This window comes from Sphaeramia orbicularis, chromosome 9, assembly GCF_902148855.1.
Source record: "Sphaeramia orbicularis chromosome 9, fSphaOr1.1, whole genome shotgun sequence".
NCBI classification, from domain to species: Eukaryota; Metazoa; Chordata; class Actinopteri; order Kurtiformes; family Apogonidae; genus Sphaeramia; species Sphaeramia orbicularis.
This window is the reverse complement of record NC_043965.1, coordinates 48,568,740-48,593,757: the sequence shown is the minus strand read 5'-3', so window position 1 is coordinate 48,593,757 and position 25,018 is coordinate 48,568,740. Positions and strand designations below refer to the sequence as shown.

The following is a 25,018-nucleotide window of genomic DNA, read 5'->3' as shown; positions in this document are numbered from 1 at the left end:
TGGCCGCTGTGCTCCACCACACGTGGGGACAACATTTGCTGCGCTGGACTGTACTTGGTTCTGCAGCCGCTTTACTTCAGGTTTTCAAGTGTAAATGCTGCCCCCTGTTGGTCTGACACTGGTGATTGCACCTTGATTGACATGTTTGCGGCTGTAGACACTTACATGGGTTAGCCACAGGTATCCACTGATAGAGCTCGTTGTGGTAAGGTACAGTGTCAAACTCGCTGCATAGCATCTCTCGAAAGGTGGGTTTGTTGTTCTGGCAGGGTTTTGTATTACATGTGCGGTAACGCTTTCTTTCCCCTGTGCAGTATTTACCCCCGAACTCTGGTCTGTGGAGAAACAATACACACTTTAGCAGATAAGGATCCATGCATGTGGTTGGTAGGCAAACACCCTGGGGGTTACTGAGTCAAATTACAGTCAATAAGGTGGTGAGCTTGTAAAGTACTGTTCATGAATAATTACAAAGTACACTGTTGTCCATGAAGTTGACCTCTAATACTTTTACCTCTTCCCCTGAAATGATCGTGACGGTGTGATTTCTTCTTAATCGATAATATGTAACTGGAACTCAGTATGTGTTCATTGCACCAGGTCAGAGGTGTTTACTGATGTGTGTAAACAGGAATAAAAAGAGGAACACGTCTGAAAACACAATTACTTCAACTTTATGGGCAACAGTGTAGTTGTAGCAGTACTAAAGCAGTAGTTTGTAGCTGAAAGTCAGCCTTGGTGAATTTGTAACTAAATCCTCATCAGAAACTCTAGTATGTGCATGTGTAGGTACATGACCGTCATAACATCACTCTTCTACACAGATTTTTGTACTTTTTTTTAAAAACACAAATCTTTTCCACACCCACACAAACTTTTCCTGTGCAGATTTATTTGACATCAGTGGTGCTCAGCTGGTCTTGCCTTGGGACTCATATTTTCCAGTGACTGTCAAAGTCCTACCCACATTTATAAACTTCAAACCAACCACATGTATTTAATAAAAAACAGGCTACTAACAATATAGTAGAGCAGAACTATGTGAACAGCTTTAAATCAAACATACACACATTTTTATCATTCCATTTAGAGAATATATATATATATATACTTTAGTGAACATCACCACATGAAGGGAGAGGCACCTGCATCCTCCATGACCCCACCCACCCTGCACATGAACTGTTCACCCCCCCACCCCCCCCCCCCCCCCCCCCCGACAGGAGGCTGCGCTGCATCTGGGCAAAAACATCCAGACTGAAAAACTGCTTCTACCTGCATGCAGTCAGACTGCAGAACTGCTCCACCCCCCACAGACTGTCCCCATCCACTGTGTACCTTGCACCCAAACAGACCATGATGCTGATAACCACAGTCACTATTACCCCTTTATTACCTCCGCCAAGGAGGTTATGTTTTCATCGGGGTTTGTTTGTCTGTCTGTTAGCAAGATGACTCAAAAAGTCATGGTAGGATTTTGATGAAATTTTCAGGAAATGTTGATACTGGCACAAGGAACAAATAATTACATTTTGGTGGTGATTGGGGGGGGGCAGGGGGGACTGATCTGCCTTGGCGGAGGTCTGACAGACTTTTAATGTAGATTTTTACCAAAAGTTGCGACCAGTGGTTAAATTGGCTTTCCTGCGGAGGGGGGCCCCTGTGTACCCTACGGTCCATGGTCATCTTATTTCATAAGCATCTACATATCTACATTATATTGCCCTCACATTGGCCATAACTCATCTGATACATTTTTTGGGAGGGGTTTAAGGTGTAGGCTGTGTGACTGAATAGTTATCTAAGCAACAAGGATGTTAATACTTCTCAATTTATTATTTTTTTAATTTTATCATGTAACAATAACAAGTTATTTATTTGCACATTACAAAGCTGCATGAAGAAGATCAAATACAGTGCAGCAGATACGCTGAACAGTAATCTATGCTATGGGTTTGTTGTGGACCTAAGGAGGTGAAGCTGAGGTCCAGTGCGCTCTGGCTCAATTCAACCTATGGTTATGACTCCCTCACAACAGCTCTGTGACCTGCTTCTAGGTCACAGACCTCTAGTTTAGAGGTGGCTGGTTCCAACTACAGACTTTGTAATTATTTGTGAACACTACTTTCTACACTCAAAATTAAAGCTGAAACAATTACAAATTGATACAAATTGATTTAAAAAAAATAATCTATTACAATTTTACTGAATCTAAGCTTTGTTTCCTTAATTTCTCTGCCGTTAAACATTGGTTCCACTGTTGTGTTTCACAGATTATTGTGACACACATGGAGCGTAGCTCAGAAGAGAAGAGGACACAAAGGCAGAAAAATATCTCTATGTTGACTTTTCTCCATTGGAAACATCACTTACTCCTTTAAACTTTGAAGCTTTAACACAAACATTATAAATATGAGTCTGTATTTGTTTCAGTTGTGTGTTTGTGCCATGTTCAGTTGGTAGAAGTTAGTAAGTTGGATCCAAATGTGTTGAAGACTGACCTGACAGATTGTTTATAGATGGACTGGTTTGTTGTTATTATTGCTACACAGATTTAAAAAAAAAAAAAAAAATACATTATTACTTCTACTTTTATGCTTTTTGTGGTTGTTGTTTCAGCTGGTTCTGGAATAAAGGACACTTGTTTATCATTTTCAGACATTTTCACATTTTTACAATTTTTTTGCCTATTCAAATAATTGTTTAATTGAACTGAATCAAAGAAAAATCTTAATAGATTATTAAATTACGAAAATAATTGACAGCTCGAAAATGTTATTGACTCTCATTAGAGTCTGTTGTAGAAAGGGTTAATTCCAAAGTATAAGTGAAGTACCTGAGTGTGAGTATGTGCTGTGGGATGTGGGTGGTCTTACTTTGGGTTGTTACATTCCCTCTCTGCTGACTGAACTCCGGTGCCACAGGTCCTGGAGCAGTAGGACCAGGTACTCCACGGTCCCCACCCTCCATTCACCGTCTCTGGCAGTTTGCCCACAATGACACATTCACCTGAGATACACCACTGAAGGACAAAATTCACATGAGTTCACGTGAATAGCATTTGTAATATAACACACTTTCACTAGCGTTCTATAGTGCTACCCATCCTCATCCGCAGGCTAATGAAATCCAACCCACAGAAGAAGACAAAGGGAGCAGCGCTGTGTACCTTCCCTGGTCCGCAGAGGGTTCCGTCTATGGGTGAGTCCAGTTTGGAGCGACACGAGCCGTTCACTGAACACCAAAGGATCTGGCAAACATTCTGAACAGAAAAACACAGTCAGGGAAGGGTTAAGATGTGGACACGCAGCAGCACTTTTTTTAGCTTCAGTGAATGATACTCACATCGACTTCAGAGCAGAATGTGGCGTTTGGGCCGTACTGGAGCTGACACTGGTGGTGTGTGGTGTAGCGGACGCCCAGGTTGGCCAACGGGGTGGTCAGCTCCTTCTTAGAGGGTCGATCATCCAGACAGAACCCCCAACCACGACTACCACACAAACACAATGCAATGGTGTTTTATACGTGTCATTAAGAAAGAGATGAAAAACAGAAGGAGGCGGAAACATGAAGGAGGTAGAAGAGAAAGAGAGGAAAGTGAACAGGAAAAAATGTCCTAACAAGTGCAGTTTTTTACACAGAGGTCAAATGGATTCAAAACAATTATTCACCGGGGAAGGGATTTAATCCAACTGCCACTGAATCTTTCAAGTAACAGAAAAATGAATATTTAGGGATTACAACTATGTGACGTGTAGATCCCACCCATCATGTTCAGTTGAACTTACGAGCAAAAGACTTGGACACGCAAAACTTTTCTACTCACAAACGATTTTGGCCCCAAAGTAAGTACCACTTACACTTACAAGCAAAACATTTTGATTTGCAAAAGATTTAGACGTGCAAAATCTTTGGACTTGCAAACAAAACTTTTAAAATGACAAAACATTTTGGCCTGGAAGCAGAAGTTTCAAATTTGGAATGAAAGAAAATGAGAACACTATCGATTTTGTTAAGCTTAAAAATTATGAAACCTTCATTTTTGTTTTCAAATGTTGCTTTTTTTGTTTCAAAACTATATTTTTGTTTGCCTTTTTTCCCTAATAAAGACGCAAAATTATCTTCATATTCATGCCTCTACAATTTATTATTATGGAAAATAATTCATTATTTGTGGGGTTTTTTGTAATAAATAATGCATAATTCAAAAAATTTAAACTGGCATTTAAAGGGTTAAAATCATGACGATGGTTGAATGTTTGGAAGTTTGGAGCAAGTCTGAAGTTGTTTAAGAGATTTCTGAAAAAAAGGCAATTTTTTTTTTTTTTGCTGCATGATGATTTTATAGCAGTTTTTGTGCAGGTACATTTTTGTCATGAAGGTGTCCACAGGGGAGTAAATCTGAGGAGGACACAAGGGTTAAATCATCTCTGAACAAGTACAATTTAGATAGATAGATAGATAGATAGATAGATAGATAGATAGATAGATAGATAGATAGATAGATAGATAGATAGATAGATAGATAGATAGATAGATAGATAGATAGATAGATAGATAGATAGATAGATAGATAGATAGATAGATAGATAGATAAAAAGGAATTGGTAGAAAATCTGACTGTGCCTTTGTGTTCACACCTGATATTTTAAGGCGTTCTCATTCTCCTCATTGAGATCCAGTCCATCTTAAAGTTAGCATTAGTGATTAGCAATTATGATATCACATTGATATATATACACACACACACACACACACACACACTACCAGTCAAAAGGCTGCCACCTTCAACCAACTTGAACAGTGTCAGCAAGATGTTGCTGTTACATTATGTCTATGGATGTACTCCCAAATGGTTTGGGGAACTCTGCTGATCCACTAACCCAAAAATAGGACCAATGTTTCTGGAGCTCAGCGTCATGTTCTATCAGAATCCATAACAACTTGAATATGATAGAGTCCTGTGGTCTGGATGCAGATCAATCTTCCAGTAAAAGTGGGTGGTACTTTCACTGGAGGAGAACTCAACTAATTCAATCAACGTCCATATATGACTTCTATCAGTGAACAATAAGATCTATATTGATATCTCTAACCATTTACATGTTATAAACCATCAAAATATGGACCATTAGAAGGAAAGATACACTTTTAATAATTAAAAAATGAATATTTCTCAAAACTGTGAACAAAGATTGTAGACACTGTCCCAAGGAAGATACATAAAAAAAACTTAAATTTAATCTGACCAGTAGTTTCCTCAGAGAAGATGTGTGGAGAAACTGCTAATGAAGATGACAATGACGATAATGAAGACGACAACACCGACAACAACAAAGACGACACAGATGATGACGATGAAGATGACGACGATGCCGGACACAGTGCTTTCACAACAGGAATTGGCTGGTGAGCTCAAAAGGCTAACTGAAATCTAATGTCCACAAATGTGAAGACACCGTACATAGATGTGTTCATGAACTGGTCATTCAATATGACATTGATGCAAATGTAAAACATCACATTACTGAAACACATGTTCTAATGGACAGAACATGCCACAGGTCAGGAGTCAAAGGACATGAACTCTGACCTCCTTTTTGTAGGACCTTGAGGGAAAATGTTAAATTCCCAAATTCATCATCATCATGTTTATTAATCTTAAGAGAGCAATATGAAGAGTTCATGGACTTTCCAGTTTGATCCAAAATAAATGTGCAAATATGAAACCTCCCCTGGACACAGTACAGACCCAACAGCTGTGGTCTCTGTCCCAATCCAACTAAACTATAGTTCAAACTATAGTTCAAACACTATTTACCTTTTAAGAAGGATGACCCGCAAGCTACAAAGCCCCTCTTGGACTGTATTGATGATATTAAATCTTGGATGTCATTGAATTTTCTGAATCTAAACCAGGACAAATCAGAAGTGATGGTTTTTGGCCCCAGTGTTTCAAATCACACAGCTCTTGTTGACCTGGGTTCCTTATCTTATTTGGTTAAACCGGTCATGTCAAACTTGGGTGTTAAAATGGACCCCAATCTTAAACTCGACCAACAAGTTAGTGGTGTGGTCAAGTCTAGTTTCTTTCATTTAAGACAGCTTGCAAAAGTAAAGTCTGTTCTGCCCAGGGATCTATTTGAAACTGTGATCCATGCTTTTGTAACCACTAGACTTGACTATTGTAATGCACTTTATGCCGGGTTGAGTGAAAATGCACTTTCCCGACTGCAGCTGGTCCAAAATGCTGCAGCTCGGCTTTTAACAGGGACACGCAAACATCAGCATATTTCACTGGTTTTAGCTTCACTCCATTGGTTGCCAGTGCGTTTTAGAGTTGATTTTAAAATTCTTCTATTTGTTTTTAAATGTTTGAATGGCCTTGCCCCCTCCTACCTGTCTGACCTGATCCACCCCTATGCCCCCTCTCGTGCTCTCAGGTCAGCAGATCAGCTGCAGCTTGTGGTTCCAAAAACTAAAAAGAAGCTTCGTGGGGACTGTGCCTTTTCTGTTGTCGCCCCAAAGTTGTGGAACCAGTTGCCCTTAGATGTTAGACAGGCTCAGTCTCTACCTGTCTTTAAATCACATTTAAAAACGCACTTTTTCTCATTAGCTTTTAATCAGTGAGTGACATGTCTGTTTTTTTTTTTTTTAATGCTGTTTTTAACAGATTTTAACTTGTCTTTGTTTTTATGTTTGTATTGTGTTGTTCTTAGCCCACTTAACACCCTGTGTTTTCACTAGTTTTATTTACTTATTTAATTCCTTGTTTTATGTTTGGTGTACAGCACTTTGGCCAGCTGTAAAGTTCTTAAAGTGCTTTATAAATAAAGTTGGTATGGTATGGTATTTCTTGTGCAGCATGAAAACATTTTTTGGATAGACCAAACTTCCAGACCAATAACTGAAAGTTCTGCAAAGCTGTTGTCACCAATAAATAGAAGAAAAAGGAAAAAAACAGATGATGGAAGAAGCTAAAAAGGAGCTAAATTAATACCATGGCAACATCAGACAGTCAGGTGTCTATAAAAGGAGACGCAGCACACACGTTTTAGTCCACTACTAAAATGGAAGTAAAACTAACTGAACCAAATATCGACAATGTGACAAAAATATGAACCTTAGTTGAGTACCATTTGGATTAACTGACATCATTTGTGACATTTCATCAGATTTTATGTTGTGGCCGCTCTAAAACCTTCCTTGTTGTGGGTTTCTACAAATTACTTTTTTTTTTTCCCAATCATTGCTATTTGGAGCTTTGGATTTGGCTTCTCTGATGCAAATCTACACCACCCTGGAAGCTGAGTAGTCAAAGCAAAGACCAAAAAACTACAACTTCTGTGGTCTGTGGAACTGGATTTGGACCTTTTTGCTCTGTTTCTTTCTTTTTCCTTTTTTGTCCTGGGCCTTCAACACAACCTACAGACTACTTGTGTGTTCCCCACACAGAAAACAAACACTGAGTGACTCATGTTATTATGTTCCTATTAATAGGGTTAGAATAACGTCTTACTCGAGAAAGCGAGTGATGTATTCTTTGGAGCAGGGAGACCAAGTGAGGGGTGAGCTGTCATACATGAGCTGTCTGGACATGATGAACGGGTGCCTCCCGTCCAGCTCACAGTCGTTCCCCTGGCCGTCATGATGGATTCCAAAGCTGTATTCAAACACAAGTACACGTCTAGTAAATGAAAACAATATGGTGTCCCATGTCACAGGAATACAAAGCTGTAAACCAAACAACCTTCTTACTCACTTTTACTTTTACTCTCTGGTTACGGAGGTCTGGTTATACTAGATCCTTGGCTATTATTGGAAAACAGTTAATTTGATAATGGGCTGGTGTTGGAACCCTAGGTTATACAGAAACAGGAGATGGGAGCTATGGTTTGGTATTATGTTAGGTAGGGTTCATATATCTGCCATTTGACTAGAAATTAGATCTGTGTAGTATGGTTGTTGAGTGTGTGAGAGCAGACACCTGCCTGGGAAAGTAAATTATAACTGGAATTACCTTTCACATGTAAAAAATATGACGTAGAGTAAATATATTGTAATAATAGCTGAATAATAATAGTTTGAAGTTGGTCCACGGCTCTGCTATAACATTAGCCTAGCATTGCACTGTAGCATACATTTTTAATGCTAGCTATACCTTGTCAAGGCTTTCTTTTTAGCTTGTTTTTTATTGTATATAAGCCAACACCTGTTTTATTGAAGTTTATAGAATGCCTGTACATAACATTTAACTAGCATTTTCTTAGTATTATTTGATAAGTTAGCCTAAAACGAATTAGCCTAGCATAAAGCAAATCTCATCAGTGTTTTGAGATTTGTTTGCAAATGAAAAGTACACATTATTATTAGGCCTGTAACAGTACACAAAATGTTTGGTTCAGTATGTTTTCGGTTTTCAAAGCCACGGTTCATTTTTTTTCGGTTCGGTACGGGAAGAAAGAAAACCCCTCAAAATGTCTATTCATGTATTTATGAATTTTGTAACATTTTTCCCCCAATTTTTGGAGACAATAGAATATAGAAAAACAGGAATAATATAATTCTGCTGCTACAAATCAAATAGAAAATAAAATAAATTATTAGTATTACTAAATGTATTTTAAACATTAGTAGTGCACTTTTCCCTGAAAGGTAGTTTCAAACAAACAAGAAAAATGTAATCACAGTTCTGTCAGTTCACATTCTGCATAAAAATAACAACTAAAAAATTCCACATGAAGTGCAACATTAACAAGAGGGTAAACTGGTATTCTGTTTAAACAAACTGAAGAGAAAAATTGACAACACAATGAACCAAATTATTTATTTTAGGACAGAGAACAAACTGTGTTGTGTGTCTGTGTGCACGGGGGGGGGGGGGGCAACGACAACACACACACACACACGCAGTTATATACCTGGGGGTGCGGTCCATAACTAACGTAACGAATGCTGTCGTGAAACGAAAGTGAAACTTTACATACTTTCAACGTTCTGTTTATTCCTCTATTATACAGCGTGCGTGATAGACAGACAGACAGAGCTAGTGTTTTGTGTAAGTGTTTTAGAACTACCGTAGTTCCTAGGGGCCAATCACCGTCCGTCTTATTAACGTCTCTTTCCCCCATTGTTGTCTTTCACCTGAACCTGAACTGATCCAAACTGGACTGTACTGATGGTGGAGGGTCTTCAGTCTCTTCCTCCCAGGTTCACATCATATTTGTTGTTTTTTTAACCTTATATCGGCTATTTCATATTTCGGGTCAATGTGTGCGTCCTTTCATATGTCCGTGTGAAACTTGCGCGGATTTAGAGTTCTGCATCGAACGACGTCTTTCATTCCTTTTTCTTTTTCTCAACATTCTGTGCCGTTTTGGTACAGCTGTGTACCGAACCGAACAGGTGTGTACCGAAACGGTTCCGTTTCGTACGTATACCGTTACAGGCCTAATTATTATTATTCTTTACTACTTTTATTATTTATAACTACTAGTATTTCTAATATGAAATTGCCTGTTTTCACTACTGTTTTTATAGTTATTTTCTTTTCCTTTTTGAATGCAAATATTATGGAAAGAATTACATGTTACATATGAACAAACTTACGTTGTAAATAACACCTATATCCTGAGTGTGCAGATTCTACAAATAGACGTGTACAAACTGTGCAAATGAAATCTATGGCATGTAGACCTTTAGGCTATGATCTGCGTAAAGGACTATTAGGACTAATTTAAAACCAAAAGTGGCAGTATGGCAAAGCTATTATTTATCTGCAGATTAGTCTCAATTCAAGTTCTGTCAAAACTGTTGACATTCATATAATCAGTGCATTAATAAAGAATGTAAACACTGCAAGCATGTTTCTATACAGCCTCGTCCCTTAGTAAGAAAGTGATGAATTGATAACAAATCGTGTAATGCTTCTGATCTCCCTTGACTGTTGGTCTACTAATCCTACCGTTAGTAAAACAAATGGCACCCAATGCTTTGTGTGTGATGCAGATATATCATTATGATAACAGAGAATTCCATTAGTCCACGTTTGTTCACACACACCTGTGGCCCATTTCATGAGCGATGGTAAATGCAACAGGTAGACCTGAATCCTCGTTGATGTTGCAGCTGCGGTGTGGTTGGCACATCCCAGACAGATGAGACAGACCCAGGGTCTCACAGGGCTGATTCATTCCTGCACAGATGTCTTTCCTAAACATGAAACACAGGAGCATTATGTATGTATATTGTTAGCCTCACAGCAGAATTGCCTAACTCATACACTATATGGACAAAAGTATGTGGACATATTGAAATCAGACGTTTCTTTTCTAATGGGTCTGGGATATGAAACAATAATGACAAATGTCATATTATAATATAATTTTTTGGGATAAATACCATTGCATTGGTTAGTTTGGTTTAAATTGTTATCTTTGATTCCAAAATGCCACAGAGATGATTTTAACTTAACTTCTCTTTTGTTTTTTTATCCATGACTATGATTTTAAATGTTCTACCAATTTTTCATGCTGTGACTGTAAATAATAATTTTCTACCACAACTAACCATCTATCTTCTTCACATCTCAGTGAGGAAGAAAAATCCCCCAATAACTTTTGAGGAAATATTGATGCTTCTAAACTATATGGACATAAATATTGGGACACATCATGTCTACAGCTGTAAGATGTCCTGTTCATGAGGGTCTGACATATAAACATCAATATTAATAATCAATATGATATTTATCACAATATAAAACTTGACACTTGACGCTTGTCATCATTGTTTAGTATCTCAGACCCCTGTTAGAAAACAAACACCTGAATTCAACGCTTTTGTACATATAGTGTATGACTTGGGCAATTATGCTGAGGATAACGATATACCGTATTTGTGCATTGAATGAAACTAGAATGTCATAGTTGTTATTTATCAACTTTATAAAAAATGTACTGTACTGATGTCCACATGTGTTTGTCACTGACCTGGTGACCAGCACTGCGAGGTCATGATGAGCTGGATGTGTATCACTCTGGGGATTCAGGTTTTTCTGCCACGCACAGAAACTGGACAACGTGGTGTCTGCATGGTGAACTATTTTCAACCCTTTCTACAAAAGGAAAACAAAAATACTTTCATGCACATTTTGCGAATAAATATAATTTGTTTAAAGCAGTTTGTGATATTTGTTCTGTAGAGGCTTTATTTTCTGATTCAGAGAATTATAACTTGTGACTTTAGCTGTAAATATATAAGCCAGGTGGAACCAGACCTGCCTTATGATTCAATTTTTCCCCTCGTCACTTTCTTGTGTAAACAGGTGTTCATTACACAGGTAGTGACACGACTCTGCAGTGCAATAAAAGCAAGGGTTGTAACTTGAGTGTGAATTATTATTTTAAACTGGTGCAAAGACCTAATGGGCTGATGATGTGGAGCTCCATGCTCTCACCTCATCAACATGCACCTATGAACACCCCCCCAAAGGACACTGGTGCATGGTGTTTAAACTGTAACTATCTGTAACCATCACATTTCTAACAGTACTGTTGTATTTTATCCAGATACTGTCTTTTTCTACCTGTTTACTGAAGTAAAGAGTAAACACCCTGATTTTAATGAAGTAGAGTTTGCATGTTTCTTGCAATACAGTAGAAGTGGGACCATTTTAAGTTACACGAAGCTTTGGATCTAAATTCCTTGAAGAAAATACAGCGTGGAAGTTCCTGGCCAAGAGGTGCATAGACTGCCAAGACTTGACATAATGTCAAGGAGAAAAATGTTTCACTGGACAGAAAATGTATTATATCGTCTTCATGACAAGTGCATTGGGTGTTTGCAGCAGAGGCTTTAGGTCTTTTATCTTTCACACCCCTGGCTTTAAATGCATTAGTTTACAGAGAAGAAAATGGCAGGCTGACAAGGAGAAGGCCTCTCCCACCCACCTGACCCAAAACACCTCATAGGTATGACTTAAGGTTTCAAATCACTTGACTTTATTAAGACTATGGTCTGGACATGATGAAGTGTCAAGCAACATGTTCCAGGGCTGAAAAATGAAGCCCTGAGGTGTCAAAAATGGTTTTGATCCCTGCAGATAATTTCCTAATTTATCACAACTATACTTGAGTGTATTATATTACACATCTGTTTAATTAATTGTTCTTACGACCTAAATCTATGCATGGTTAATGGCTTTGCCGAGTTGGATTTTCTGAGCTCTGGTTTACTGAGTTTACTGAGTTTAAAAAGTACAACAAGACCATCAAAAGCCTCTGGCAGGGAGATTTTCATCAGGTTTATCCATACTTTAATACATGGACTGTGTGTTTTGCATCACAGGTAGATACTTGTATAGAATTTATGCAAACTGTGCCTAAAGTTAAAACAACTCACAGCTCGTTCAAAGGGTGAACTTAAATGTTCATTAATGCTTCATACATGTGGATGTACTTTTCTGCTTGCACTTATAACATTTAAAATTGAGTAAAAGTGATGAATATACACTCTATTTTGACAAGAAAGTGTTACCTCTTCTCCTTGGAGCAGAATGAGACGAACCAAAATGACATGGATGGCATTTCCAATACTAGCGTCATGAAAGATTCCAGCCACCTGGTGACAACGTACAGGTCAGACCAAAGGCATTTGGAGCTTTGAAAACCATTGAAATCAAGCTTTAGTGGGAGTCATGAAACACGTCTGACTGCAAATGTAAATGGTAAAATCAAAGCAAACTCTCACCATGTTCATGATGGTGAAGATGTAAGACTCCACGTTATCGTTGCCATGGTATTGGATGAGTTTGGCGTCGGCCACCACCATGGTCTCCACCCAGCGCTCCCTGCTGACGGAGCGCTGCCAGCGGGAACTCACCTGCTCCTCCCCCCTGTGCTGTTCCCTCTCCCATTCCTCCCTTTCCCTCTCCACCTGGACAGAGTCACTTGGAGCATCTAAAGCATGAATAAGGGGAGAAATCACTTCCAAAACACCAGCGGCTTATCCTTGCCTGACACTGTTACACACTGACAAAAGTACTCACTAGTGGATAATTATGGAAACACCTGCAGGGCCAGACACACACACATAAAATCTGATACACACCTTGAACTCCACAAGGGCTGGGCGGGCCTCTGGCATCAGGACTTCGTCTTTTTCTGTGAGATTCTGTAATGTTTCTTGGATAGATTACATGGGCCTCTGGAGTTCCTGCGGGATCACCAGGTGATTTCTGAGCAGGTTCAATAAAAAAGTGGCCTTCTGGCAGGGAGAAGAAGCCTCTCTGAAAATACACAAATGAAAATATTTGTTTAAAAAATGGATGTTGGTTCTCATTCATTATTATCTACATTATAATAAAGAGTAAAAGATCAATATGAAAGATTTCCACAAGTCTGTGAGCTTATGTGAAGGTTGTGTTTTAACTAACAACAGCAGGTAAAACACACTGTTCCTGCTGTTGAAGAGCAGAATAATAATGAAGAACAACGAAGGAGTGTGAGGCTTTCCACAGAAAAGACCAGAGACTGTTATCAGAGATAGAAGCGCTAAGACAGTTGTTTACTTAAAATGGGAATTAGAAGACACCAATGAAATAATTAGGCCTTGGAATACAGTTATTTTCAAAGTCTGAGAAATACAAAACATTAAATCTTTACTTCCTCTTAACTAATGTTTTCTATATATTAATGTGAGACTCCCATTTCAATAAAATAATAAAAATAAAAACAACTCAGCAAATTAATAGAAAATTAAGAATACTTGCAGATGTTAAAGGTGCAATTTGCAACAACATAAAAAAAGTACCATTCTTCACTTTTATCTTCAATATGTGAACATATGATGATATATGTTAAAAAAAATCATCGTTGGCTTTCTCACTTTCTGTGATAACAACAGGTACACTGAGTCTACGCAGATGACTAGGTTTGTCTTTGCTTAAAAATTCTTCTATTTCGCTCCTCTTCTTTGGAAAAAGTGACCAACACTATAGTACCTACTGTGAGCTTCTAAATGTGGAGTTAGTTAGAAATAAACACCAACACAAACTTCATGTGACCATATGAACACATGTGCAGACAACAGGATGTTGGGTCCAGTTCAACCTCTGTCATTAATGATTCTGAATCGGAGTCATCAGAGTATGTTATACCCCCCAGCCCCCAGATTAAACTCAGCCGATAGTTCAGATCCTTCCTTTGGATAACGAGACTTACACTGTCTGGGGCCGACAGCAAGGGTATATGCCCGATATCCTCCCAATCCTCTGCTATATATAAATTAGGGCTGCACGATATTGGAAAAAAATGACATTGCAATTTTTTTAACCCTGCGATATATACTGCGATATGAAAAAATACTCAGGAGGATAGAACAGCTGTGTGGTGCTCATATAAATGGTCAAACTAATTAGTTGTGTTTCCTCTTGTTGTGGCAACAGGTGTAAGACACCATCGACACAGAACACGTGTTTCAGTATCATCCTTCTTGTAGCCAAAATAATTCCAGATAACTGACATTGGTTTTCTTTTTTGCACCAAGTCTTCATTTACGTTAATTTTTTCTTGTTTGTTGCTCACTTTTCAATGTTGTTACCAGCAACTCACTCCAAACTGATTAAGAACGATTGTGATTGGTGGATCGCTACACATAGTGTGTGTCACATACCCTTGAAGTTAGATGAGAGCACACTGAGTTCATTCGCCTAATACATTGCAGGACCTGTGATGTGACTATTGCGCACACGTACTGTACATTGCGATGATGATGCTCAAACAATTTATTGTGCAGCTCTAATATAAATCTATCCACGATAATTGTTAAGACAATCGATATGAACTCAATTTGAGCTACACTGACCTGAAAGTGGCAGAATAATGGTCAGAGAACCAAGTTTTCCCACAAAACTCCACCTAGTGAATGAAAATGACCCCATATGAACTCTGGATGGAGACAGACAATGGACATTTGTAAGATGATCAATATGAACCTAATTTTATCTCAATCGGCCTATTTTGGCCTGATTTATGTCCAAAAAACTGATTTTCAACTAAAGCGCCCCCATTTGAATGACTTATAATAGTCATAGAGAAGCTGAAATCAATAGGCTTCTTCCACTAGGGGTCCACTATGTTGGTTATCAAGGAAGAAGAAATCCAACCAAATCTGTCTTAGTTATCTTGTTCACACTAAGGATATTCGGTGACGGTGGCGTTTGGGGTAAAACCATTATATCCCCGAAAGTCGATTTTGGGAATATTACTGCAGTGATGAATGTGATTCAACTGCAAACATGTTCTTTAATCCTTTAACTGATGCAGTAGCTTCTCATTTCTTGAACAACCATCAGTTTGACAGAAGCATAAAGACTGGAGTGTGTTTCAATCAGTTGGTTCAGGTCTAGGTTCAGTATTATGTTATGTGTCCAAAAAAGGAGTTCAGCTGAACCTGAATAAACTGAATGACCAGGTCTGAACATCAACAACGTTTTTCTTCCCTAATGACACAGACGTATTCCAAAACGACGATACCAGGATTCATCAGGCTCAGATTGTGAAACAGTGGTGAGACATCATTTTCACACGTGGACCGGCCACCAGACCTGACCCCCCACTGAGAATGTTTGGGATGTGATGGAGAAGACTCTGTTGTGTAAGTACTGGCATTTTTTATGCCATGGGAACATGTCCCATAATCCAAGTTAAAGGCAGTCCATCCAAATACTGTGGATGACTTTTTCTTGGCTGGTTATAATACAGATGGACAACAGACAGAAATAACACAAGGCAGCACTCCAACACATAACTGATAAATTCTATCAAATTTACTGGAAAAACATTGAATGGTTTCCCAGGTATGCTCAAGAAACAATATGATAACAGACTGAGGGATAAACCTTCCTGCCACATAATCCCAGCAGGACAAAAAAAAAAAGTCAGTCATCTAAAACAAGAACAGACAGAGGAAAAATGTGACAGAATCAAAACATTTAATCAGAGAAATGGTATAATGTGCCTTTTATTATTTAACTCAATTCTCCTGCAATTTGTTCCAAGTACATGGTGTCATCTGTTGAAGACATGCTACAAATTTACAGCTGTAATAAATAACATCAGATGAAAACTATTTTCTCAAACTTTCTTGCCTAACACAGATTTAAATCTCTTGTGCGCCGCCTGCATTCTTCAACTGTGACCAGAAAGGATTCCTCTGTCTTATCATTTTTAGGAGTGCCATAAAAACTCAACAAGCAAACACAAAACATTGTAATGTTTCTATAAGAGGTGAGAGGTTTGCTGTTTCCTTCTAGACCTGTTAACAAAGGTCATTTCTCAGTAATTTCCTGGGCGGGATCCATGACTGATGTACAGCTCTGTATAATGCATCCCTCTTTTTCTCTCTGTCCCTGAGGCGCATTCTCTATTTGCTGCAACAGCGAAACAGAGTTTTTCTATGGAAGTATGCAATGCATGTTGTTACTGGTGCTGGCTATTCCTTTGCTGATTGTTGAGGTTGGCTGGTGAACACACATGTAGACAAGGTCATACAGTAGGTACACATGGACAAACAAATACACCTCTGCAAAAGTGTACACGCATACAGAGACATACACAAACAAAGGGGATTCTGTCAAATATGTGACTTTTCTCTATAAACACAGGCATTATGAATGTTCCACCTCCAGCTCACTGTTTGCAAAGGTCTCCTCATTAAGGTTTTTGTGTGTGAGGGGGTTTTGTGTCAAGCTGAGTCCAAACAAGCCCAGACTGTTCTGGGATGAACCCCTCCCACTCTCACTAAACTAACTTTGAACAGAATGAATGAGAGAAAATATAATTCTTCTCAACAAATGGAAAAGTCTGTGTTGCCACAGCTGAGACAAAACACTTCTGAGTGTAATACATATTCGAATATCTTGGCACATTATTCATGCACTCAAGAGATATCACAACCTAGAGCAAGCTTGGGAAAATATTAGGACTCCTGTGTGTTTGAGGATCATGAGGCAGATGTGAAAAATTAGGCCATGCAGTGCTTACAGTTTGGCCAGATTCAGTTCCAGGGGTCTACCCTGTGGTTTACTGCACTTACACACGGCTCAGTTTTCTGGGTCATCTTGACAACTTTAACATGTGTCTGTTTCTTGGAAGAAAAGAAAAATCTCCTACTATTAATTCAAACATCTGCAGAACTGTAAGATGAGTGTCATCTTTCTACATTGAGGGAGTTCAGAAAGTACAAAAGTGCAGAAGCGGTCCCTGTGGACTGACTGAACCTTGTACAGTAAAGGGAATTAAACCAATAATTCATAGGATGTAACAGAGGAGGTTATGTTTGTTTTTGCCCAGAAAACACAGCCATCTACAGAATAACAGCGACAGATACACAGAGTCAAATCAAATCAAATTAAAACCATTTTCACTGATACAGTGCCAAATCATAACAAAAACTATCTAATGACACCTTCCATTTAGATCTGGTCTAAACCAGACATATACAGAGTCATCTGCAGATGTCTAAGGATTTGTTTTTGTGTCCAAACTCATCTTAACAGAAATTAAAAAGCTTCCCCACCCTAACTCAGACCATGGCCTTCAGCCAGGGGTCCCAGAGCTGTGGTGGACTCATCCACAAAGCATGCAGCCTGATACTGTATGTCTACATTCAGCTGGGACAGCGTCCCAGAGGCCCCGTCCTCAGCTGATTCCTCTGGCACACAGTCGCTCATCTCTGCTTGGCAGGACTAACAACATCAAGTTAAGATTATCTAAGTCAAATTATCATTTAATTAAACCATTTAGGTTAAGTTCACCAAATTAACATGTTTATCATAACATTTTACATTACCAGACTAATACTTCATTAGAACAAAGTAACAGGATTAACATTGAATCAGAACAATTAGGTTATTAATTTGATCTAATCAGAATATTTAAATTAACCCATAAAGACCCAGTGCTACTTCTGTGGAAGTTCCAGGACGTTTTCCCTCTGTTTACCCTTTCTTAAGTGATTTATCACAGTTTATGATAATACTATCCTCTGTATTGTATTGGTGTTTTTTCAGTGAAAATCAGGTAATTTCCTATATTTAATTTACCGATCATGAAGATGTTCATAAAAGCTCAGAGTAAAGCTGAAGGTTATTATGTCAGAAAAAGAGAAAAGTGAAGAAAAAGGGACTTTCTGAGCAAAGATATCATTAACTGATCAAAACCCAGTGTGTCCATCCATTGTCACTGATCCAACTCCATGGGTTTTACTGGTGAATCAATGTTGTAGAAGATGACGGTGTTTCCACGTTCACTACAGAGCCTCTGAACATCCAAATGGGTCACACCTGATGACCGTGAAAAGATGACAAACTGTATTTTACACCAATTATTTACATGGATTTATAGGAGTAGTGGATGTGCATCAACAGGTATTAAACAGTTCAGATCAGTAGATGGTTTTGGTTGCCAGCGGCTGTTTGGATCTTTGAGGGTAAAATCTGTTTTTCCCACAATAAACATACAGGAAATTATGGTATATTGTTCCACTAGTAAATAGGTCAGTACAAACACAAGAACTACAGCCAATACAAACAAAAACTTCAGCTACAAGCAGTGTAGCTGCAACCAGTTTAGGCTGATAATAAATCAGACATAATTACATTTTTTTTTAAACTGAAGCAGACAATTTTTAGAGAGAACTCCTCTGTGACCCATCAGTTCAAGATACAGTAGTTCTCCAAGGTCTAATTTTTGACAATGGAGTTTAACCCTTTATCGAACAAGTGACTATTTTTGGTCATTTCCGTACACGTTACAAGACAGTGACATCAACAGTTCCAGTGAGGACAGTGAGTCAGCAATCTCAGGTCCAATGTGGTCTACAGGGTCTGTAAGGTCCACCTCTGCATGAACAATGAGTGTACCTGCTCTGATAGGTACCATAAAGTAATGGTACTAATGTAAGGAGTGATGTTCAAAGGGGTCATGTGGATGTGGACAGGGGTCTGGATCAGCACTTATGTTGGTCTAATGTTCTAAAAGTGATGTTCCTTTCACCTTACATGTGTTTTTCTTGTATATTTATACATACTTCTTATTTTTTTTCCACATACAGGCAAGGAACCAAATATGGTAACTTCACTGACCCTGATTTTCTACATGACAGTAAAGAATTTTCAAAAATTCCACAAAAGTAATAAAGTCTTGTTATGTCCTCAAATAACACACTACGGTTAAAATATTAAATATCACAGTATTTCTATGAGTGGACTATAAAGGGTTAAGATTAAGAACATTATCAAGACAAGCTTTTTTATTTGCATCATCATCTTCTTTACATTTTTAAACACCTCCCCATCATTTCCTCTGTGTTTTCCTCAGTGCTACTTTTCTAATTCCCCACAGAGAAAAGCAGGTGGTTAAGAGCAGATCAACCAGGAAGGAATGCTACAGAGAGGCCCATCCAAACATACAGACCACGGCTCTGCATGATGTGTATGATGTGCATACCAAATGTAGTCCCACTTGCTGAGCAGCTTGCAGGGCTTTGCTCGTACATTATAGTTATAGTATTACTTGTGATCCGTAAATTACCACACTCCCATCCTTTGTGATGTCTGTGCTCAACAAACAGAACTTGATTGTATTCTATAAAGCAGTTTGTTTTGCATTTGCACTCAATCAGAGGATTATTCTGGCACCGAAATGTTCTACCAGCTGAATTGGCCACAGACTCTTTCCCCACCACTTCCTCCTGTGCCACCTCCTGCTCTTCTCCTCCTCCTTTCCACGAATCCCCCTCCTCTAACCTAGAGGAAGCGTGTTTGGGTGTGAGGTGCCAGAGCCAGGGGAGGTTACCATAACACAGATCTGTGCCCTAAATACAGCAGCCATGTGGAACTGCTTTACTTTTGCTTCCTGCTTCTGTGAGTTTTGTAGTGCAGGCCAACTGGGTCTGGGATAAAGTCTGTGCTGTTGCTGCCCGTGGCCTTTAGCAGTGATTAGTGGGACACAGAGAAAGGTGGGGGCGGACAGTGTTCATTACTGCCACATGATTAATCACAACTATTTTCCACCAAACAAACTTGTATTTATACTTAAACAACTATTCTTTTTAATCACTTGAGGCTTCGTCGCCTCCATTCGCTTTCTTATCTGCACATGAAAGATTTGCCTTAGAGCTTATTTCTTTTAAGGTGAAAGACATTATCATTTTTCATCTGCATTTGCAAAGAAACATGCATTTAAGTGAGGAAAATACCAATATAATAGGTTTGAGCCTGCTTGTTCTTGTTCAGTGTTGTGCCTTAGGGAAAGGCTTCACTGAGACAGGTTTGCTTGAATTCGAGGTTTTTCCATGGAAAAAAAGTTTAACAAACATAATCCACTACCTCACTATTCTGGTCGTTCCACATAGAGTTTTATATGAATTTGTGCAGTAAATAGAGAATGTGATCTGTAATCTGACAGTTGTGAAGATGTGATCATGTGTGACGTGCAGCTCTTTTCAGCTTTGAGCCGATGTGGCAGGATGTAGAGGTGTTAATGCAGCAGGACCACATGTGGTTTTATGACATTCAAAGGGACTGACTCCTTTGCCCTGAGTTTTGGATTCTGTTTGATCAGATCAAATGAACCAGCTCTTAAACAGATCAAACCCACATCTAACCATTTAACCAACACTAGTGGACTGTAACAAAGTAATTATATTCAGGTGCAAATTTGAGTTAGTAGAGTTATTCCTTTTAACAAGTTTAAAGCTTTTATTTGTAAAGTCAAAGTTATGAAGTTGTCATACTCAGTGGTGGAATATTTGTATGTGTCATTTAATACTTGTACTTGTGATTGAGTATTCATATTTTCTGCCATTTCATCCATCTATATATCAGTGATATTTGTTACACTTTCTACTACATGTGTAGTCTGTCACTTCTGTATAAACCACGTATCTGCACAATGTGTACTTTGATGTTTTTGTTCCTCTCTTGGTTGCCTATATATTTTTCTGTGTAGAAGACTTGGATTGTTTTCTACGGTAAGGTTCTTCTGTTGGCTCCTGAGTTCTTCAACACCTCTCTTCTGCTCCTCTACAGCAGTAACAATAACACCATTTACACTTATCTTAGAAATGAAGTTAACATCAACAAATGTGTTTGTAATGAAGCCAAAACAAACAAATGAGCAGCTCCCACACACAACAGACTCCAACACAAACTCCATAAAGACGAGACTGTCTGAGCTCAAGAAAAGCTGATACATGGATGAACTCTGTGGTTCTCACAAGACACCAATGTTATTAACATATGATGATCTTATAGAACATGATATATATATATATATATATATATATATATATATATATATATATATATATATATATATATATATATATATATATATATATACATATAAGATTAAACCAACAGTTTATAAGGTAAGTCTCAACCTTTAAAAATGTACAAAATAACCAAAAACATTATGTGTGACAGTGAAACACTGACAGGCACCATTTTAAAGCAGAGTTATTACTGAAACTTCTATACTTGAACTATATTTGACTGATAATACCTAGAACAATTAAAAAGATTAAGGCTAAGATTCGCATGTGCTTGTTTGCTTATGTGAAATCTGTGTTGGAGTGTGTTTTGTGCTCAGAGCTGACCAAGTGTTGGCATTATCTAACTCCATTACTTAGCTACTGTGATCTTAACAACTCTATTTACTGAAAACAGAAAAGCAGAAGAGAAACCCACAAACAAACAAACAAACAAAGAACAAAGAAAACACAACCAGGGTTGTCTACAAAGAAAAGAGTATTCAATCTATTACAACCAAGGCAGTTGTCATCTTAGAAACTGAGTTAGCCAATACGAACTTCATGTAAGGAAAACATGAATCATATGTACTGAAACTTTAATATATAAATAATGTGAAACCAAAAACAGTAAAACACTGTCAGGGATCACTGCACTGTACAGTGACTACATGTACTTTTCATAATTTGAGTATGACGTAGCACTGCTTTAGGTTATGCTGATAATAATTACACGCTTTTATTTAAGAAAGGTTCTGAACAAACAACTTGTGGTAGAATATTTTCATTGTGTGGTACTAGCAGTTTTGCTTAAATATAGAGCAAAATCATTGATTAATTAACTCAAATCAATTAAAGAATTATCTGATTACAAATTTCTTGAACTGAAGTTTCATTTCCATAATTTCTCTGCTGTTAAACATTGGTTCCACTGTTGAGTTTCACACGATCCCTTATTGTGATGTACATCATGCCAGGATCACAGTTGTATGTCAGTTCCATGTTCAGTTGGTAGAAGTTAGTAAGTTGGATCCAAATGTGTTGAAGACTGACCTGACAGATTGTTTATAGATGTCATTGGACTGGTTTGGTGTTGTTTAAATCTATAGATATTTTATATATACTTTTATACTGTTGTTATTGTGTTGTCATTTTTATATCTTCACTATCGGGCAGAAACCTCTTATGTCCAAAACAGTTATTTTTTCAGGAAACTGGAAAACAACGTATATTCTAAATAAATGAATGAAGTTAAGAGATATAGTCACAAGCCATTTTCAACACTTTTCACTGGTTAAATATTTCTAAAACAGTCAAGCCAAGGTGAAGACTGACCAATAGAATTCTTTTATGACACACACACACACAAAAAAAAAACAGACCAAAAATGGACTTACGACATTTCCACCTGACAGCAACAAAATATCCATTTACTTTTCTACTTTTTATGGTTGTTGTTTCAGCTGGTTCTGGAAGAAAGGACAAGTTGTTTGTTATTTTCAGACATGTCTGTTTCACACTTGTGCTAGTTTTTCACCTATTCAAATAATTGTTTAATTGACACTAGGAAAATAGATTATTCATTTACATAAATAGCTGATAGCTGCAGCTCTTCTTAAGTAAAGGATCTCAGCACATATTCCTCCTCTGCCTCCAACTATGGTTCAAGGCCAATGTGCAGCTATTTCCTAACATACTCTGTAGTACAAACATATCACAGGGTGATTGTCTTCACCAACAAATGTGGTAATTAAACTGCTCTCCACAGCTGTGGCTTATGTTTCCTGTGACTTGACCCGTAATAATGTCTAGTTTTATCCTGCATAAACACATTATTTTAACATAACGTGCTGTGCACTTTTAATCCCCCTCGGCCAAATATAGTGTTAGATTCTGTTGAAAGTTACTGCCCTGTCATTTACATTAGATTGTCTTTGTGTAAAACTTATTACATACATATTTAGATTTGAAAATATTCAGATATTAAAACTAAAAACTAAAAGGCTGTTTCAAGCAAACATATCACCCATACAAAGGGGTAATGTTTCCATTTGACACATTTGACCTTGAAAAAGAAAGTCAAGGTGATGTATTTTCAATAGTCTTCAGCTCCATGCCAAGATGCATCCACAGTATAAATGTGGTGCAGATATGTCCATGCATTCTTCAGATAATGCAAGTATGTTGTTAAATGAACAGACAGACAGACGACAAACTGATAATCACAATAGCCATTCGGTCAGATGTTGGCTGAGGGGTAAAAATGATTACAAATGTTGGAGCCCTCTTCTTTGTCTGTCTCCTGAGGGTAAACGACCTCCACAGCAGCTGGTGGGGTTTCCCTCCCACATCTGTGAGGCTCGGACTTGCTGTTGAGTCACTGTGGTTTTTAGCTGCAATGAAATTCCACATAAGAACATATCCTAGTGGTTTCCCTCGTAGGCTGGAGAGAAGGGACAAACTGGAGAAACCTCTACATGTTGTAGGTCAGTGGGATTCAGAGTCACAGGATACATTTTTCCACTGGTGATTGCTTCACAGCACATAAAGTGGGTCGAATATATTTTATGGTAGTGTTACGCTGGCAGCATCTATTTTTTGTTTCATTGTTCTGAGTCAGATGTTACAAATGAACTGCATTTGCATGATTTGTCAAAAGAAAGGCTGTGCGAGCCACGCAAACATAACACAAATGCAGGAGGCAAGACCCAGCAAGAGAGGCATTCCTGCTGTGGCACAATCAAACACCCTGAAACATTCCTCTAACACGAAAACTGACACATCCCATTATTTTATAGGAGGGGAAGTTCTTTAATACCAGCTTCCTGTTTGAATGTTTCAGAATACTGGTGACACATGAATCATTAAACATTTCAAAAGTACTAAGCAAGGAGAAAGATTTTTTGTAATCACTACATTAGCACTGATAATAAGTGATGTAACCTTTGTGAACAAAACCTTAATAGAAGGATTTTGTTACAGGACCAACATGCAAAATGCATACATGTTTTGATGCTCACTGGGAGTTTAGTTTGTATTGATGTTAGTCTGTTTTGTGCTGTTTGTTGCTAGGTGCATGCATTTCTAAGCTAACAGTAGCTAGTGCTGTACACTTTTGGAGAGCATATACAGTCCAGCTTCAAGGTACTGAAGTTTTGATGCACTGAAAACTGAAGCAAAGGACTATCTCAGTTGCCTACATCCATGATAACAGCCTTTAACAGAGATTTTTGTTATGTAGTGAATTCTAGCAACACTAGTTAGCTTAGCGATGGAGCTAGCTAACATCTACTAAAGACAAGCTTCCACAAAACAGACACACAAACATACTCAAATGTTACATATTCAGTCGTCGATATTAACCCTTTCGTGCATAGTGGTCACTACAGTGGTCAGTTATTCTACAGCTGTTCTCTTGTATATTCATGGATTTTGTTGTTCTTTTCGTTGTTTTTTTGTTTTTGTTTTTTCTTTAAACATATCTGTATTAAAGTTTTAAGACACTACATGTCTTTCCTGACATGAATTGGTAACATTATGTAGATCTCTCCTGAGGATAAACCCCCAGAATCACAAGCCTTCCCCACAGTTTTCACACAATTTATAAGTAAATACATGTTTCTGTGTGTGAAAAATTAAACGTTTGATGTCCAGCTGCGTGGATATTTTTGCAACTTCATGAAAAATAGATTCATAAGAATTT

The 25,018-nt window shown here is 38.1% G+C and overlaps 1 protein-coding gene across 1 annotated transcript in view; it reads right to left on the bottom strand.

Moving 5' to 3' along the window:
• LOC115426271 (A disintegrin and metalloproteinase with thrombospondin motifs 12-like) overlaps positions 1 to 25,018 on the bottom strand; it is a 62,953-nt gene that overhangs the window by 31,169 nt on the left and 6,766 nt on the right. The window contains exons 3-12 of the mRNA XM_030144269.1: positions 13,111 to 13,288; positions 12,751 to 12,959; positions 12,538 to 12,621; positions 10,992 to 11,116; positions 10,063 to 10,212; positions 7,520 to 7,663; positions 3,346 to 3,490; positions 3,170 to 3,262; positions 2,877 to 3,022; positions 166 to 335 (exon numbers count right to left, since the gene is read on the bottom strand). Of these exons, the coding sequence (XP_030000129.1) occupies positions 166 to 335; positions 2,877 to 3,022; positions 3,170 to 3,262; positions 3,346 to 3,490; positions 7,520 to 7,663; positions 10,063 to 10,212; positions 10,992 to 11,116; positions 12,538 to 12,621; positions 12,751 to 12,959; positions 13,111 to 13,288 (1,444 nt within the window). The remainder of the gene's footprint in view (positions 1 to 165; positions 336 to 2,876; positions 3,023 to 3,169; positions 3,263 to 3,345; positions 3,491 to 7,519; positions 7,664 to 10,062; positions 10,213 to 10,991; positions 11,117 to 12,537; positions 12,622 to 12,750; positions 12,960 to 13,110; positions 13,289 to 25,018) is intronic.